The sequence below is a fragment of the Plectropomus leopardus genome, chromosome 23 (genome assembly GCF_008729295.1).
Source record: "Plectropomus leopardus isolate mb chromosome 23, YSFRI_Pleo_2.0, whole genome shotgun sequence".
Lineage (NCBI taxonomy): Eukaryota > Metazoa > Chordata > Actinopteri > Perciformes > Serranidae > Plectropomus > Plectropomus leopardus.
In genome coordinates, this window is record NC_056485.1 from 16,540,691 (window position 1) to 16,555,372 (window position 14,682).

General features: G+C 40.6%; 1 protein-coding gene across 2 annotated transcripts; it reads right to left on the bottom strand.

Annotated features, from left to right (window-relative positions):
- Nucleotides 1-1,165: 1,165 nt before the first annotated feature.
- On the bottom strand, nucleotides 1,166-13,661 carry shtn2 (shootin 2). Of its 2 annotated transcripts, none has more exons than XM_042511825.1 (17): nucleotides 13,467-13,661; nucleotides 11,842-11,891; nucleotides 11,329-11,389; nucleotides 10,954-11,048; nucleotides 9,625-9,820; nucleotides 9,068-9,165; nucleotides 8,723-8,804; nucleotides 7,783-7,877; nucleotides 5,036-5,182; nucleotides 4,795-4,948; nucleotides 4,389-4,545; nucleotides 4,160-4,218; nucleotides 3,802-3,899; nucleotides 3,628-3,648; nucleotides 3,499-3,552; nucleotides 3,289-3,424; nucleotides 1,166-1,511 (listed from the first exon to the last, which is right to left on the bottom strand). In XM_042511825.1, exons 1-17 carry the CDS (start codon nucleotides 13,498-13,500, stop codon nucleotides 1,351-1,353), a joined length of 1,698 nt encoding a protein of 565 aa, XP_042367759.1. In that variant the 5' UTR covers nucleotides 13,501-13,661; the 3' UTR covers nucleotides 1,166-1,350. The 2 variants fall into 2 exon arrangements, with proteins under 2 accessions (XP_042367759.1, XP_042367758.1); XM_042511824.1 differs by having other exon boundaries at nucleotides 3,790-3,899.
- Nucleotides 13,662-14,682: the final 1,021 nt, after the last annotated feature.

The window sequence follows — 14,682 nt, forward strand, 5'->3', positions numbered from 1 at the left end:
AAAACATTACTGCCTCCCAAAAGCTAACACCTTTGAGCCTGAGGAGGAAAACAATAAAAAATGTATGCTGGAGAGTGAAAAGCCAGACCTTCCAGTAAAAAGAACTAAATAAAGTAAATATATAATGTGAAACAGTGTGAAGACACTAAAACGGTGTCGGAGTCAAAGGTGAGAGTAATTTCATATTTTCAAATGCTTTTAACATAGGCAGATAGGTGGGCAGCACGGTGTGAGGGTGGTGCATGTATTCATTCATGCATGCATGCACACATATACAGTATCTGTGTGGAGGTGAGAAAACAAAAGGCGACCTGCCGCATTTAAAGATACTTTCAGGAGGAGGCGCGCAGATCACCTGAGGCTCTTATCTCAACAACACCTCTGGGCTGCGGGTGTGAGAGCTTTAATGGGCCTAAATAAATGGCAGCCTCCATCTTTCTGCTGGATCGAGCTTTAACAGACAGACACCTCGGGAGAGAAGTGGGTATTCATATAATAAAGTGGGTTTTTTTATGGCTTGGGCTATTCTCCATCTATATTCTGTAGCATAAAAAAGCCCCCTGACTTGCACTTAGATCAGCTAGAAACCGAGGCATCCAAAAAGAACGACGCACGACATTAAACACGGCTGAATGGGTTTCATTTCCTTTGACACGCAACAAGTACGGGCTATTTGGAGCAGATCTGGGTTAAATGACATTTGAAAAATGCTTTTCTTTAGGGGGGGGTTGTAGCTCTGAATGTTTTTTGCAGTGATTTGGTATTCACAGGATGATGAAACGAACATAAAGAACTGTTTTCTGACGTTATTTAATCCAGAGGCGATCAGAACTTTACTCTTTATTTTATCGTGTTAATATAGACCAAGATCAACTGATTTTACAGTAAGGGATCACAAAAGCTATGAATTCCTGTGGCCCAAAAATAGTTTCAAGAAAATTAGCTGAAAAAAAACAAAAAAGAAATCATTATCAAAAAAAAAAAATTAAAAAATATCTATGCATACATTTTTTGTAACGTCGATTTTTTAAAATAAAATTATAATAATTACAACTATAGTTTTCTGGATATTTTAACTCTATTTTTTGATAATTTTCCCCCTTTTTAAAATCTTATTTCCAGGTTATTTTTTTGTCACATTTAGCTAATTTCTTGCAATTTGTGAGACATTTCTTTCCAAGTCTGTCTTTCTCTGTTTTCCCCCAAAGTAGTCAAACCAATTTGCTCAGGTTTCAAAATGTTAGATCAACACTCACGCAAAGATATCGTTGTTTCATTTGATGTCAAAACAAAGGACAAAGTCATAACTGTATAAAACAGCAGTGGCATTAAGACTTCCTGTTACTGCTCTCAGTTTTCTTGGCTGATGATGAGCGCCGACGCTCTGATGCGAGAGTCTCTCTTCTCCCGGTTCTGCTTCAGCCTCCGGAGCACAGGGGCGCTGCCGTTCTCGCCCGCCCAGGGGGCGTCTCCTGCTGCTGGGACACACCGTGGACCTCCTGGCTGAGGGTCTGACCAAGAGATTATCTCATGTTAAGCACAAATCCAAAAAATGAGAACTGAAAGATGGCTGTGACGGCTGACCACGGTGATATCATAAAGCACTTTGTTCTGATTATAAATATTTCAGAGGCAAAAACACTCTTTGCGTGCAGAACAAACGTTGAGCTTGAAGTGATCTGATGGTTACTTTTCACTCTTTATCTTTTCCTTTTAATACATTTAAGTGTATCTGCATGACCTCTATTAAAAGTCACAGTGCATCACTATAATATGTAGTAATTGCATTAGTAAATATTAATGCGATAATTAAAAAAAGTATAACGTCTTTCAAAGAAAACGTAAAACAATTTAAGGAAAGACCGAGATGACAACATGTGAGCTCACACGAGCTTCTTTCCCCGTTATTGACTGCACAGTACCAAAGCAACACTCCAACATTTTGGAGCATCCATTAGCTTGCTGTTAAACCGCCTGTTTTGCAATATATCCAGCTCTTAAAGAGTCAAAATATGTTTTCAATTGACCACAAAACTTTAATTTTTTCATTATTTCAACCCAAACCTTATTAAAATATCCTCTGTAACTTCTGCCCTCACTAAGAGATTTAGTATTGAAGAACTTATCATTGTGCTGCAGCTTCTCAATGGGTTCAAACAGTCTACAGCTGCTTTTACACTGCCTGTTCAAGGCGGGAACATCGTGCCGCTATGCCGCCTCGCCGTTCTGGATATAACGTCCAATCTCAGAAATGGAGACAGAGCTGTTTCACCTCTGAGCCAGGACAGGAGGCAGTAACGGCACTGAAACGAGGTCTGTATATAACATAAAGCAGCTTTTAGCAATTAGCGGCTAAGTCAAAGAAGAATAACAACAGCCATAAATGTCCACAAATTGTCATGTTCTGCCTTTCTGATTGTTTAGGGAGCACTGCTGACGCGTACTTTGTACGTCACATGACAGGCTGAATACCCAGAATCCTTTCTTCTAAAGAACAGGGTTAAGTGAGGTAAGCTCAGCCCTTCTGAAACTCTTATTTATGAAAATGGAGACCTCGAAAGACCTAAAAGCAGCACCATTGCAGGGATAAGCATGTAGGGCCAGTAAAGCCATGTAAGGGCCGGTTTGGCGCGTGAGCTGTGCACATCCTGAAAAATTAATGTGACACTGACGGGAGATGCAGTATGTATGTAAACAGCAGGGGAAGTGTCGAGGCAGAGCGGATGTGACCGAGTAAACACAGCAGCAGGGATTACAAATGCGGAAACCGCGAGAGACACGAACTCCCTACTGTCCTGATGGGCTTGATTTAGAGGCCTGACATACCACTGACGTCGCCGCTGTCGCCTTTTCTGCTTTGATTTCAGCGTTAACATGATAGTAACTTCCTCGGGTGTCCTTATGTCTGTTGTTTACATCCCACATATCTGATATTTGTTTATGGCCTGAACTCTCTATGTGCCCTCTAAAGGTATCATTTAGTAATACGTGTATATGCAAGTATAAATACAAAACGCTCATGACGCAAAAGGCTATGTCTTTGTTGCAGCGGTCGTGGGTTCGATTCCACCCCCGGCCGTTTGCTGCATGTCATCCCCTCTCTCACCCCTTTTTGTCATTATCTGTCCCATCACATACAGGGGAAATCCCCAAAAAATAATCTTAAAAAAGACTCAGCTGCTGGATTCACAGTTTGACATTTGCACGATTGCTTCAGCAGGGATTTGAGAAAGAGACGCACACACTGCAGCATCATTCTGAACACAGAGGAGTAAAAGGACAGCGTACCCTGTACTTGTTCCCGGTTCTCCCCCATCGCTCTCCTCCTTCTCTGAAGCACCTGCAGGAGCTCTGCCTCCCCAACATTTCGGCTGAGTCCCCGTCTGGACGGCGCTCTGCGGAGGTGCTGACGTTTCATGTTGTCCTGATGCGCAGAACAGACTTATTACTAAAAGTTTTGCCTTCACGACACACCAATGTGAGTTTTAAGTTCATTACCAGCATCCCTTTCAGCTCGACGATTGCGGACTTTCTGTTTTCACTCCTCTGATCCTGCGAGAAGATTTTAGAACAACTGCTTTGTTATGGAAAAACAAAAAGGAACAAGCATGTATAAGGATGACTGACCTTCCATGAGCCGTCGTCCTCCTGTGAGCAGAGAAGTCAGATGTTAGTTATCAAAGTTCATCATTTATCACTTTGGGTTTTGTTCTAATACAAGTTCCTCTGGTCGTTTAAAATGCAAACATTATGGGGGATGCAAAAAATGTAAAAAGTCTTTATGAATACATTTTTGTCCACCTGTACAGTCTTAATGGGCCTCAGGATGATGCCTTTCTTTATTCTCTCCATCATCTCATTCACCGCTTTCGTCTTCATGTCCAACAACGGTGCCGCTTCTTTAAGATTAGAGATGGATACAACACTGTATAAACGCTGTTTTAAACCTTATAACTGGCTGCTAATTGTTGTGGTGTTTTTGGCGTACTGCATCGAATTTGTATTTGTATGAATAGTAAAAGATGAGGCATTGTGATTTGCAAACCAGAAAGAAAGTATCGTAAGAACTCAAGATAAATTGTAAATTCAGAACAAATCTGAGCTTCAGGGTGAAAAGTGTGTTTTTTGTGACATTGTTGATTGAAAGTGAGAGACTCACTGTTTTGATCAGCTTTACTGGCTCCTTCTTTTCTTCTGCTTCTCAGCAAATCAAGTGAACTTTGTACAGAGAGAGAGAGGGAGAGGGAGAGGTCACAGGGGTCAGACTGTTTCACAACGTGTAAAAATAGTCATCAGGATATAAAAATCCTCTGATACAATATTTACACAATCATAAAACTAAGACTGTCCATTGAAACTCCCGGTCGTCTGGGTTTAATTAAACATACTTGGTGACAGCAGTGGGAGGAGGAGGAGGAGGAGGAGGAGGAGGAGGAGGAGGAGGAGGTGGAGGTGGAGGAGGAGGTAAAGAGGGACCAGGAGTGGCTTTCTGCTCTGGTTCATCAGTTGCATCCTCCTTGTTCAGGGTGCCTTGTAATCGTTTCACTACAAAAAAAGGGAGCATCAGCATCAAAAGCTAAGAGAACATTATAATTAAGCACACAAAAGAGAGTTGTGTTGTGCTGTACATCATTGATTCAGTCGTAGGCGTGAGGCCGGATGCAAAGTGCCAGAGGTAAAACATAAAAGCCAGTAAAAAGAGAGTCCACTTTGGCTTCAACATCCAGCTGCTGATCCTTTCCAGTGTTATCATAAAGCTTGTTTTCTGAGAAATGTTCTTTAACAAGCAGCTACCTTCCTCCTGGAGCTGTGTGACGGCGCCGTTAGCTTCAGACAGCTGCGTCCGTAAGACCTTCCTCTCCTCCTCGCTCTTCTCCAGCTGCTCTCTGAGGTTCTGCAGCTCGGCGAGGACGCCGCTCTCCTCCCCAGCACTCTGACTCTGTCTGACCTGGAAGAAACAAGAGACATGATGAAGAACATGAATACACCATTTCGCTCCAACGTCATGACACGCTCTCATCACATGTACACACACCTGCTCCTGGTAATGGCGCTGTATGTCACACAGAGCCGTGCTGATGTCAGAGATTTGTCTCAGCGCCTGCTGCAGCTGCAGGCCGGTCTCCGGGCTCTGCGTCAGCATCATGTTCTCTCTGTGGGCCGCCGTCTGCTGAACCAAGATCTGACAAGACAAACCAGATTCACCTTTTGGCATCTTGAACACATCGTCATGATTATCTGCTTCTACGAAAATGGAAAAAAGAAATCCATTAATGACAATGAGCCACAATTAGAGGCAAAATAAAGTGAGATCTGAGTGGCTGGCTGCTAATTTTCTCCTGCAGGAGGTTGTCACAATGCAGAGAAAGTGTTTTCACACCCAACAATGATTTGGAATTACTCATCGGCTTCGTTGAAGAACAGTAACAATGCAAACGGGACGATTTAGCTGTGAGACAAAGCGTACTTTTCTACCCATTATGATAAGTGGTTTGCAAGGAAAAATGAAAAACATCAAGCTTTGCCTTGATCCACAGAAAATTAGATTCTCTCTTCTGCTGCGTGACAAAAAAAATACACCAGCAACAGTTAATAACTGTGGTTCAGAGCTAATAAATAATCAAAGCGATATAAACAATCATTTTCTTCTTTTGCATGAGCTTGTGTGATGTTTAAGATTATATATACAGGTAATAATGAGGGTACTGATTAGTTTAATTAGATCAGAGGTTAATAATCCACAAAAGGAAACGAGTTTCATCTCCTGCACGTTAAGTTTAAACGGGAACAGCCCTACAAAAACGCGCGGTTCATACGATAACATTGTGAGAACGATCCTCGTGTACACAGGTCCGTATGAACGACTGAAAACGTCGCAGTACGTATGCCAGGCCAGTAGTTGGTGGTGTAACTTTGTAATGACACACCATAGAAGAAGACCACGTGCATGTGTGAAGTAGAGCTGTAAAGTCGCCCTTCTCAAACGTTTACACTCTGGAACCAGGTTTCAAAAGCATTTTCAAGCCTCCAAAACACCGTTGTCGTATGAATGAAAGGCCAAACTGCAAAAAAGTTTAACGTTTCACGGCCGTCACCGTGTAAACAGCCCCTAAGTCACAGCAGCGTGTGAAAGAACAGCCAAGTCGCCAGAAGAAAATGTTGACATATTTCTGAAAACCAACAGAAGTAGGAAATATTCTGCATTTCTGGCCTGATTTCTGGACGAATTTTGTTTCTCAATCAAGATTCCACTGCTTGGATTCCCATCATGACCAGTTTAAGAAAAATAATTTATTAAAGTATTTGAAAAAAGATGTTACCATTTTTTTTTTCACAATGCAATATCAGAAAAAAACATTCAGAATATCCCACTTCCCATGTCTGAGCATTTTTAAGACTTCAGAAAGATCAATTTGAGTCAATTTAATACCAATTAAGGCCTTATTTTTTTGATTAATGAATTCAATGCCTTTTTACTTTTTAAGGATCCACAGGAACCCTGTCCATGAGAACAGGTTGTTGATGAGAGAACAGGAAGTGTGAGAGACGGTGGTTTTCATTTCTGCGTTTGGACGTTGAGGACGAACTGAAACAGCAGGTTTAGTGAGCACTGTTTCAGCGCACGGCTGCACGAGGCTGCAAATTACAGCGCTCTGATCCCGGGTCTCCCTTCAGCAGAGGGCAATCTTCACGCAGCAATTAGCACAATTATTTCATACATACAAACACACAGACAGACAGACACAACCATGCACAGCTGCACAAAGAGACAAAAACACACTCGCAGAAAAAAAACCTCCAAATTGTTTCCTGTTTTGAGGCCCTGCGTCATTATACCACCGCGCATCACAGAGGAGAGGTGTGAATAGTTGGTGTTTTCAAAACACATGAAAACAGACAAATAGTAGTGCATACAAGAGGCATTCAGCGCAGGGGGGTCTTTTACCATGAATTGAGAGTAAAGGGGGGGGATTGTGTGAACAGTTGGGGGTCCTTTTCACAGGTAAGGACCCCTGCGAGGCAGTCCATTGTGCGCCTGTCCGGTAAATGGAGGACACCGCGCACAAAGGCGACAATTGCTATATGCACGGCAAAACATAAAGGTGTCAGGCAAAGACAGGTTGTGCTTAAAGACCACTATTCTCCTTCAGCGGCAGTGATGACCACTAATTATGGGGAAGGGAGGGGCTAAATGGGAAGGGAGGAGAACAGAGAGACGTTTTTTGAAAGAAAGGGCCTTCATTATCGAAGCAGCTGGGGCTGCAAAAAACTGTGCAATGTGTGTGTGTGTGCTTGGGTATGTGGATTTTAAGTGAATTGGTGTTTTTACAGCTTGTGTATGAGTGGGTGTCTGCTTTTGTCTTTTGTGTGTGTGTGTGTGTGTGTGTGTGTGTGTGTGTGTGTGTGCGCCTCGCATCAAACAGAGAGCCTGGATTTGACCAAAGTGTCATCGGTGTGAAAACAGAGAATGGAGACCCCTTCTCCTGTCCTGCCACATCAGCTGACAGTGGAAGAGTGTGTGTGTGTGTGTGTGTGTGTGTGTGTGTGTGTGTGTGTGTGTGTGTGTGTGCGTCCCTCCTGTCCGAGTGTCCGTCTCCTCGCCATAGATGCCCGAAGGTCAACACTGTAACACTCCTGCGCCCTTCCCGTGGCACGACCTGTCACCCTCAGTTTCTATAGGTGTGAATGTACGACAAAATGTTTTGTGTGTGGTGCAGAAAACACACACGTACACACACACACACACACACACACACATACAGGCATGCCACGTGCTCACACCTGGTGGGCGAAGACTTCAGCGTGCTGCCGGAGGCCCTGCTCCAGCTCCAGCTTCTGAGACATTTCTGTGAACTCCTCAGTGACAAGCTGGGAGACTGTGTAAACACACACACACACACACACACACACACACACACACACACACACAGAAAAAACACAAAATTAAGTGCCATTCATCATGTTTTTCAACAAGAAATTGAAATATCAACATAATAAAGTGAATCATTGCTTAATAAATTAAAAAATCTGCAGAAAGTGAATCAGATTGATTAATTAATCATTTTCCGTCATTTATGAGCAAAAATGCCATTTATTTTCTCATTCAAGTCTCTTTATCATGAGGATTTGCTGTTTTCTTTCTGATTTGTATAAAACTCTACATTGCAGCACCAGTTACATTCCACAAATGTCAGTTATACTGGGATTGCAGCAGATATCTCAGAGACATATCTAAAAAACTTCATCCAATAAACATATTTGTGTGGCTACAATTCACTACAAATGAGACAAAATGTGGTGTTTTTGTAATTTGAGTGAAATGACCCTTTAATACTTTTGGACCGTTGTTTGTTTTCTAAATAAAATTACAAATATCTACTTATTAATTATTTAATATCTATTTTATTAAATTTTCAGGCTTGCCACACATTTCTGTAGACACAATTTCAAAACTTTTCAAGACTTTTCAAGGACCCATAATAATGATAAAAATTTAAACGTTGGGTAAAATGACCTTTTAAATAATTTTAGGTTTTAGACTGTTGATTGGGCAAAACAAGAAAAGTTAACAAGGAATAAATGTTTTTTACTATTTTATTATTTTTGTTTTACATTTTCCAGATTTCAAAAACAATATCTACTTACAAATATTTGGGGAAAAATGTATGAATCAACTGATAATGAAAATAATAATTAGTTCAGCAGCAGAAGGAGGACTCACCGCGTTTGATTTTATTCATGGTCTTGCTCTGCTTGCTCATTTTATTCAGTATGGTCTCTTTCTCCTCGACCTCCAGAGCGAGCTGAGAGAAAAAGGTCAGGTGATAAGACTCCAGTTACTTTCACTTACACACACACACACACACACACACACACACACACACACACTTTAACTATGTTTACATGCACAAAATATTCAATTTTTTTGCCCTCATTATGAAAAAGGCAACATTCCTCTCAGGCGGTTTATTGCTGAATATTTAATACATTGAATATTAAATAAGCAGAATATTGTCATGTTTGGGAAAAATAGTGAAATATTAGAGTAAATGTAAACATGATGTACCTGCCGTCTCAGTTGGACCTGCTCTTTGGTCAGATCCTCCACCTCTTGCTCCAGCTGCAGCTTCTCAGCCAGCAGGCCGTCTACTGACGCCTGCAGCTCTGAGACACACACACAGACACACACACACGTAAAGGTTCAGGATGACACTTAATTAAAAAAACAAAACAAAAAAACTTCCTTTAGATCCATTTATGGCCTGTGATAATGATTTGACTATGCAAGATTTTGGAGCAAAAATATGAAGGAAAATTTACACAGAAACCATCCTGTGATCAAATCCCCAAATAAATATAAAATAAATTAACTGCCATTAAAGAGCTTTGTTCTTTATCCAATTCAGTCAACTGGAAATATTGATGATTATTTTGGAATTTACCATCGGGTTCGACAGAAGCTGAAGTGACTCCTATTTATTATTGCTTCACATATTTCTTATAATTTCACTGTTGATGGTTTCTGACTGTTTATTTTCAAATTGGTGAAACAAACTGACAATAAAAAGACTGTTATCCTAGTTAGACTTCTAATTTTTTATTTCACACCGAGAGCGGTCTAACCTGCAATCTTAGCTTGTCCCTGCAGCAGCAGCGTCTCCTCACTGCAGTCCTCACTGAGAGCGACCTCTTCCTCACCGTTAACCACGGGGTCAGCGTCCAGGTCAAAGGTCACAGCAGCCAAGTTTTCAGGCAGCTCGGGGATGAGTGGCATCAGCATCTGGCTCGCCCTCTTCAGGGCTTTGTTCTCTTTGGTCACCTAGGCAACAGAGGGGACAATTGGTGAGTCTGGAGGTTGATGTTATTTTTATTTTAAATCTTTTGGTATGAAAACGACAAGGGTTAGAGACAAACCGCTTCTTACTTCAGTCTCTTGACGTGTCAGATGAGGACAGGAAATGGAAAGAAAGTGAAGGAAACGGAAACACCAGAAAAAGGAAAGGACATAGGGAAATAGGAAGCAGGAAAGGAAACCAAAGGAAAGGAAAATGGGAATGGGGCCAAATGTCTCCCCTTCTATTCCTAAGTTATGACATTGACCTTTGACCTCTTGCATATAAAATGTCAGAACTTGAGCCATGGCCCCAAAAACATGTTTTATGAGGTCACTGTGACCTTGACCTTTGACCTTTAGCCATCAGATTCTAGTCAGTTTCATTCTTGAGTCTAGGTCGACATTTGTGCTAAATTTGAGGAAACTCCTTCAAGGCCTTCCTCAGATATTGCACTCACGACAATAAGACGGATGCAAGGTGATCTTGACCTTTGACCACCAAATTCTAATCAACTAATTGTTGAGTCCAAATGAACGTTTGTGTTTAACTTGATGAAAGTCCCTTAAGGTGTTCTTGAAATGTCACTTTCACAAGAAACATATGAATTCAAGGTCACCATAACCTTGACCTTTGACCATCAAAATGTATTTAGTTCTTCCTTGAGTTGACTTAAATGCTTGTGCCAAATTTGAGAAAATCCAAGTTCTTGAGATATCGTGTTCACAAGAATGAGGCAGACAAGGTCACAGTGACCTTGACCTTTGACCACCAAAATGTGATTTTTAAAAAAAAAAAAAAAAATTCACATGGTGTTCCACATATTGGGTTCAAGGGAATGTCCGTACATATTGACAGACAACCTGAAACATAATGCCTCCTGGCCTCAGCTATTATTATTAAATCACCTGCACGGAGGCATAAAAACAGACCAATACTCAATAATAATAGTAATAACAATAATTATTATTACTATTATTTAAAAAACTGCTATTTTAAAGAGTCTTTCAAGGAAAGCAGGGACAGTTTACACATATGGGGGCATACAAACACAAATAACTCCAGAAGAGAACATAATAGTGGGGATGTATGCCGGCTGTAACAGTGTAAAAACACATACTTTGACAGCGAGCGCCTCAGCACTCTCCCTGCAGGAGCGCTCAATCTGGAACTGCATCTCCAGCACGTTTATCTCTTTCAGGAGCTGATTGGAGGCTGGAGATGAGAGGAGGAGAGCTGTTAGTCGTGGTCACTTCATAGAGATATTAAAGAGGGGAAATCTGAGTAAGTTTGCACTAAATAAACCTGAAACTTTCAACTTAAAATTATTCTAAGATATTTTCATGTGAATTTTGCATGTCTACCATGTAATATAGACTTTATACGGCCCGTGGATGTGGATTTGAGTGTGAAGCATACTGAGATAGGCTCAACCCTCCCTTATGATCCTGAATTTGGGACAAACAGGTAAAAAAAATGAATAAATGATTCTCACCTTCCTCCAGTTCAGACAGTTTCTGATTGGCTTCATCCCTCTGCATCTCCAGGATCTCACACTAACAATAAAACAACCAAAACACGAGAACGAGATCACAACAAATTGATGTATTTGATTTTATTCACATTTTATTCAATTATGAGACGGTTGAGGCATCTAAATTGCATTTCTCCTTGTTGATTTATTCAAATTTATTTTAGAGCTAGTTTATTTCAGCAATTTCCTGTTCTTTCATTTTGGAATTTCTGCTTTTTTTATTTACAAATGGGAGCTGTGAAGGCAAAGTAATGTTTTCTCTGATTAAACATTTTAACTAAAGGAAGCCTCTTTAAACTGTGTGAATCTCTGTTTTTTTTACCGTCACACTGGAAAACTCATCTGACTTTCTGCAAGGCAACAATAAACCTCTCTGAGCAGATATTCAGTGTTTCCATGTTGATTGTCTTTGTTGCACATTAGAAAGTGGAATTAATTATCCAGTAATTTAACGCCTGTTGCTATCAGTGATACCTGAATGTCTCCCTCATCTTCGGAAGTTAAACCGCTCTCTCCGTCAGACTCTGTGGGGAAAGGAGAATAATCTTATCTTCACACAACAGGCAGATTGTCAAACGGGCCGTGGCAACAGAGAACAGAGAAGACGCCCAGCTGGGAGGACGATCCTCACATCCTGTCAGCGTGACTGCAAGAGGAACTGCATGAGGCCGTCTGAAGGAGGTTTCAGAGAGAAATACAGGAAGTGAAATCACGTAAGGATCCTAAAATCGCATTTCACTTTCGGTGGCCTCTGACTCACAAGAGTTTCCAGTTCATGTTGCTTCAGAGCTTTGAGTTTTGTAAACAAAAGTTTGACATTTTGTGAATTTTGCTTTCTTGCAGAGTTAAAAGAGAACGTTGATATGATGATAGTCCAGCATATAATCTACATCATTTTTACACTTTGTACTGTTTTTGGGTAAATTTGCAACCTGATTACCAGTAGAACATATTGGCATTGTGCATTTATGCAAACCACAGATACGCTTAATTATTTGTACTGTTCATATGTATCAAAGTTTGTAAAATGATGTAGTTATGATTACATGTATATAAATGTAAATGATCTGACTTTGCCATCAGGAGGTGGACGGCGTGACGCTTCGGTGAGATGCCTGCCAAACTGTGGACCACTGTCTGACACCAAAAACCTGTTTTTATCAAGACATGGGCGGCATGTAGAGCAGAATTATGTCACAAAAACTGCCGGTTTTTCGGCAAGTCATCAGTGGCATTTCCAGCTGTGACTTTTCCAACAAAACTTGTTGGTTTTAGCAAGACGTCGGCCCATGTCCAGCCACGATTGCGTTTTCCCCTGTTTCCAGTATTAATGCTAAGCTAGGCTAACCAGCTGCTGGCTGTTGCTTCATTTTTACAGATATGAGTGTTTTCAGTCTTCTATTCGCACGAAGATGAATTTGTGTTTTTCCTTAAATGTATTTAAATGTCTTAAAAATGTCTTTCTTAAATGTGTTTCTTTGATTATGAAGCCTGAACCTGCAGGTATTTAGCCTAGTGTAGCATGAAGGATGGAAAACAGGGAAACAGTTACTCTGGCTCTGTCCAAAGGTAAGAAAATTCAACTAGCAGCACATTTAAAACTGAAGTATAAAAACAAATTGTAGGTTTAACATGGGGTTTTTGTGCAGGATGATTCTTTATAAGGCCAAGAGCTAACTGGCTGCAGGTTGTAGCTTTATATTACACAAAAGATTTGACATTGGCATATTCCCCTAAAACAGTTAACTATTGCTTTAGTAATGAAGCACCAATTCAAACCAGCTAACATTTTATACAAGCACTGTTTGGGGATTTAAATGACTGAAGGAACATCCATTTAAACACGATAAAGCCTCCTTTTATTAAATGAATCGCTAACTGCACAAAATAGAAGCTTTTTGAAATTTCAAGGAAAGGCTGATCTTGGAACTTTTTCATTCACTAAATCACTAATATTCAAGAAATGTTGAGTTAAAGAACAGATTCATGATTAAACCACTTTAGTCCACAATAATAATAAGGCGTATTTAGAGAAATATTTCTGAAACTGTAAAGGTCATATTATGTGACAAGCGTATATCCACGTGGTCAAGTCTTACCTGCTGCTGCATTGTCCTCACCTTGCACCCACATTCTGCCGTCTGCAGTTTTCAGCTCTTTAATGCAATAAACTTAATTAATCGGCACATTTCAGCACAAACAAAAACCTGCTTTCTGCCTGAGCAGCAGTCGTCTTATTATGTAGGAAGCAAGTGGGAATTTCTGCTTAAACCCTCCCCCACTGCCTCCATTTCAAAAGAGGAACTTTTCCTCACACTGACCTAAAGACCATCTTAATCATCACAGTCTAAGGGATTGTACTATATTAATCAGAGGAGAGGGCCAGCTGTGGTGTAACTTTGCTTTTTTTTTGACCCTCCCCATAGCAACAATATTTTTTTCTTTAGCTTTCCTAAGAGAGACTATAGAAAAATGTCATTTGACACAAATTTACTGCAGTTAAGGCATTCACCATGTGTTTTTTTTCCTGTGCTGTGATAGTTATGCATTGAATATACTGTAAAGTTCCATAAAATATGCAATTTAGTCAAGGGTCGTTAGTTTGCTAAATGACAGAAAACAGTTTCTTAAGGAAAACAGTTGGGAAGCACAGAGCTAAAGGACGAGGTGTTTGAACTTTTCTTACCTTTACATTTAGCGAAAAGCAGAAAACGTGGCCTCTGTCCATTCGGATGGTCTCTAGGGGACGACACTGTCTCTCCACTGCAAGATCAATGTCACTCAAGCAGCCGCAGCAAAGGCAAAGCTCCTCTTACTCCTCGATTAGCATCTGTGTTCAGAGTTCATGACCTCTGAAACATCGCACCTGCCATGGGAACGAAATTCAGGGTGAAAATTCAGGAGATGACCGTTGCAGCGATGATGCTGATGACACACTTTCCCCTACTATGAACAATTAAAAAATGTTAACTTAAGTGTTTTATTTATTCACCTGCCTTCCAACAGATAGTTTCTATGAGTACGCAGAGAGAGTATGGTATTATATCAACTTGCAGTGGAAGCGTTCATTGGTCTGGTGTGGTGCAGTGCATTCTGGTAGTTGTAGGTTTTCTATTTTTTGAGCAAAAGCAAATGTCATATGCCTTTTTCTCAGTTTTCTCCAGTCATGTCGTACCAATTTTTAAAGATTAAGCGGCTTTTTACTGCATAGACATCCTCGTATGAACCCCCCCAAAAAATACTTCTTTAAGGTACAGCAGCAGGACAGTATACAACGGTATAACTCCAAATTAGCAGTGCCCATGTGTATTGGAG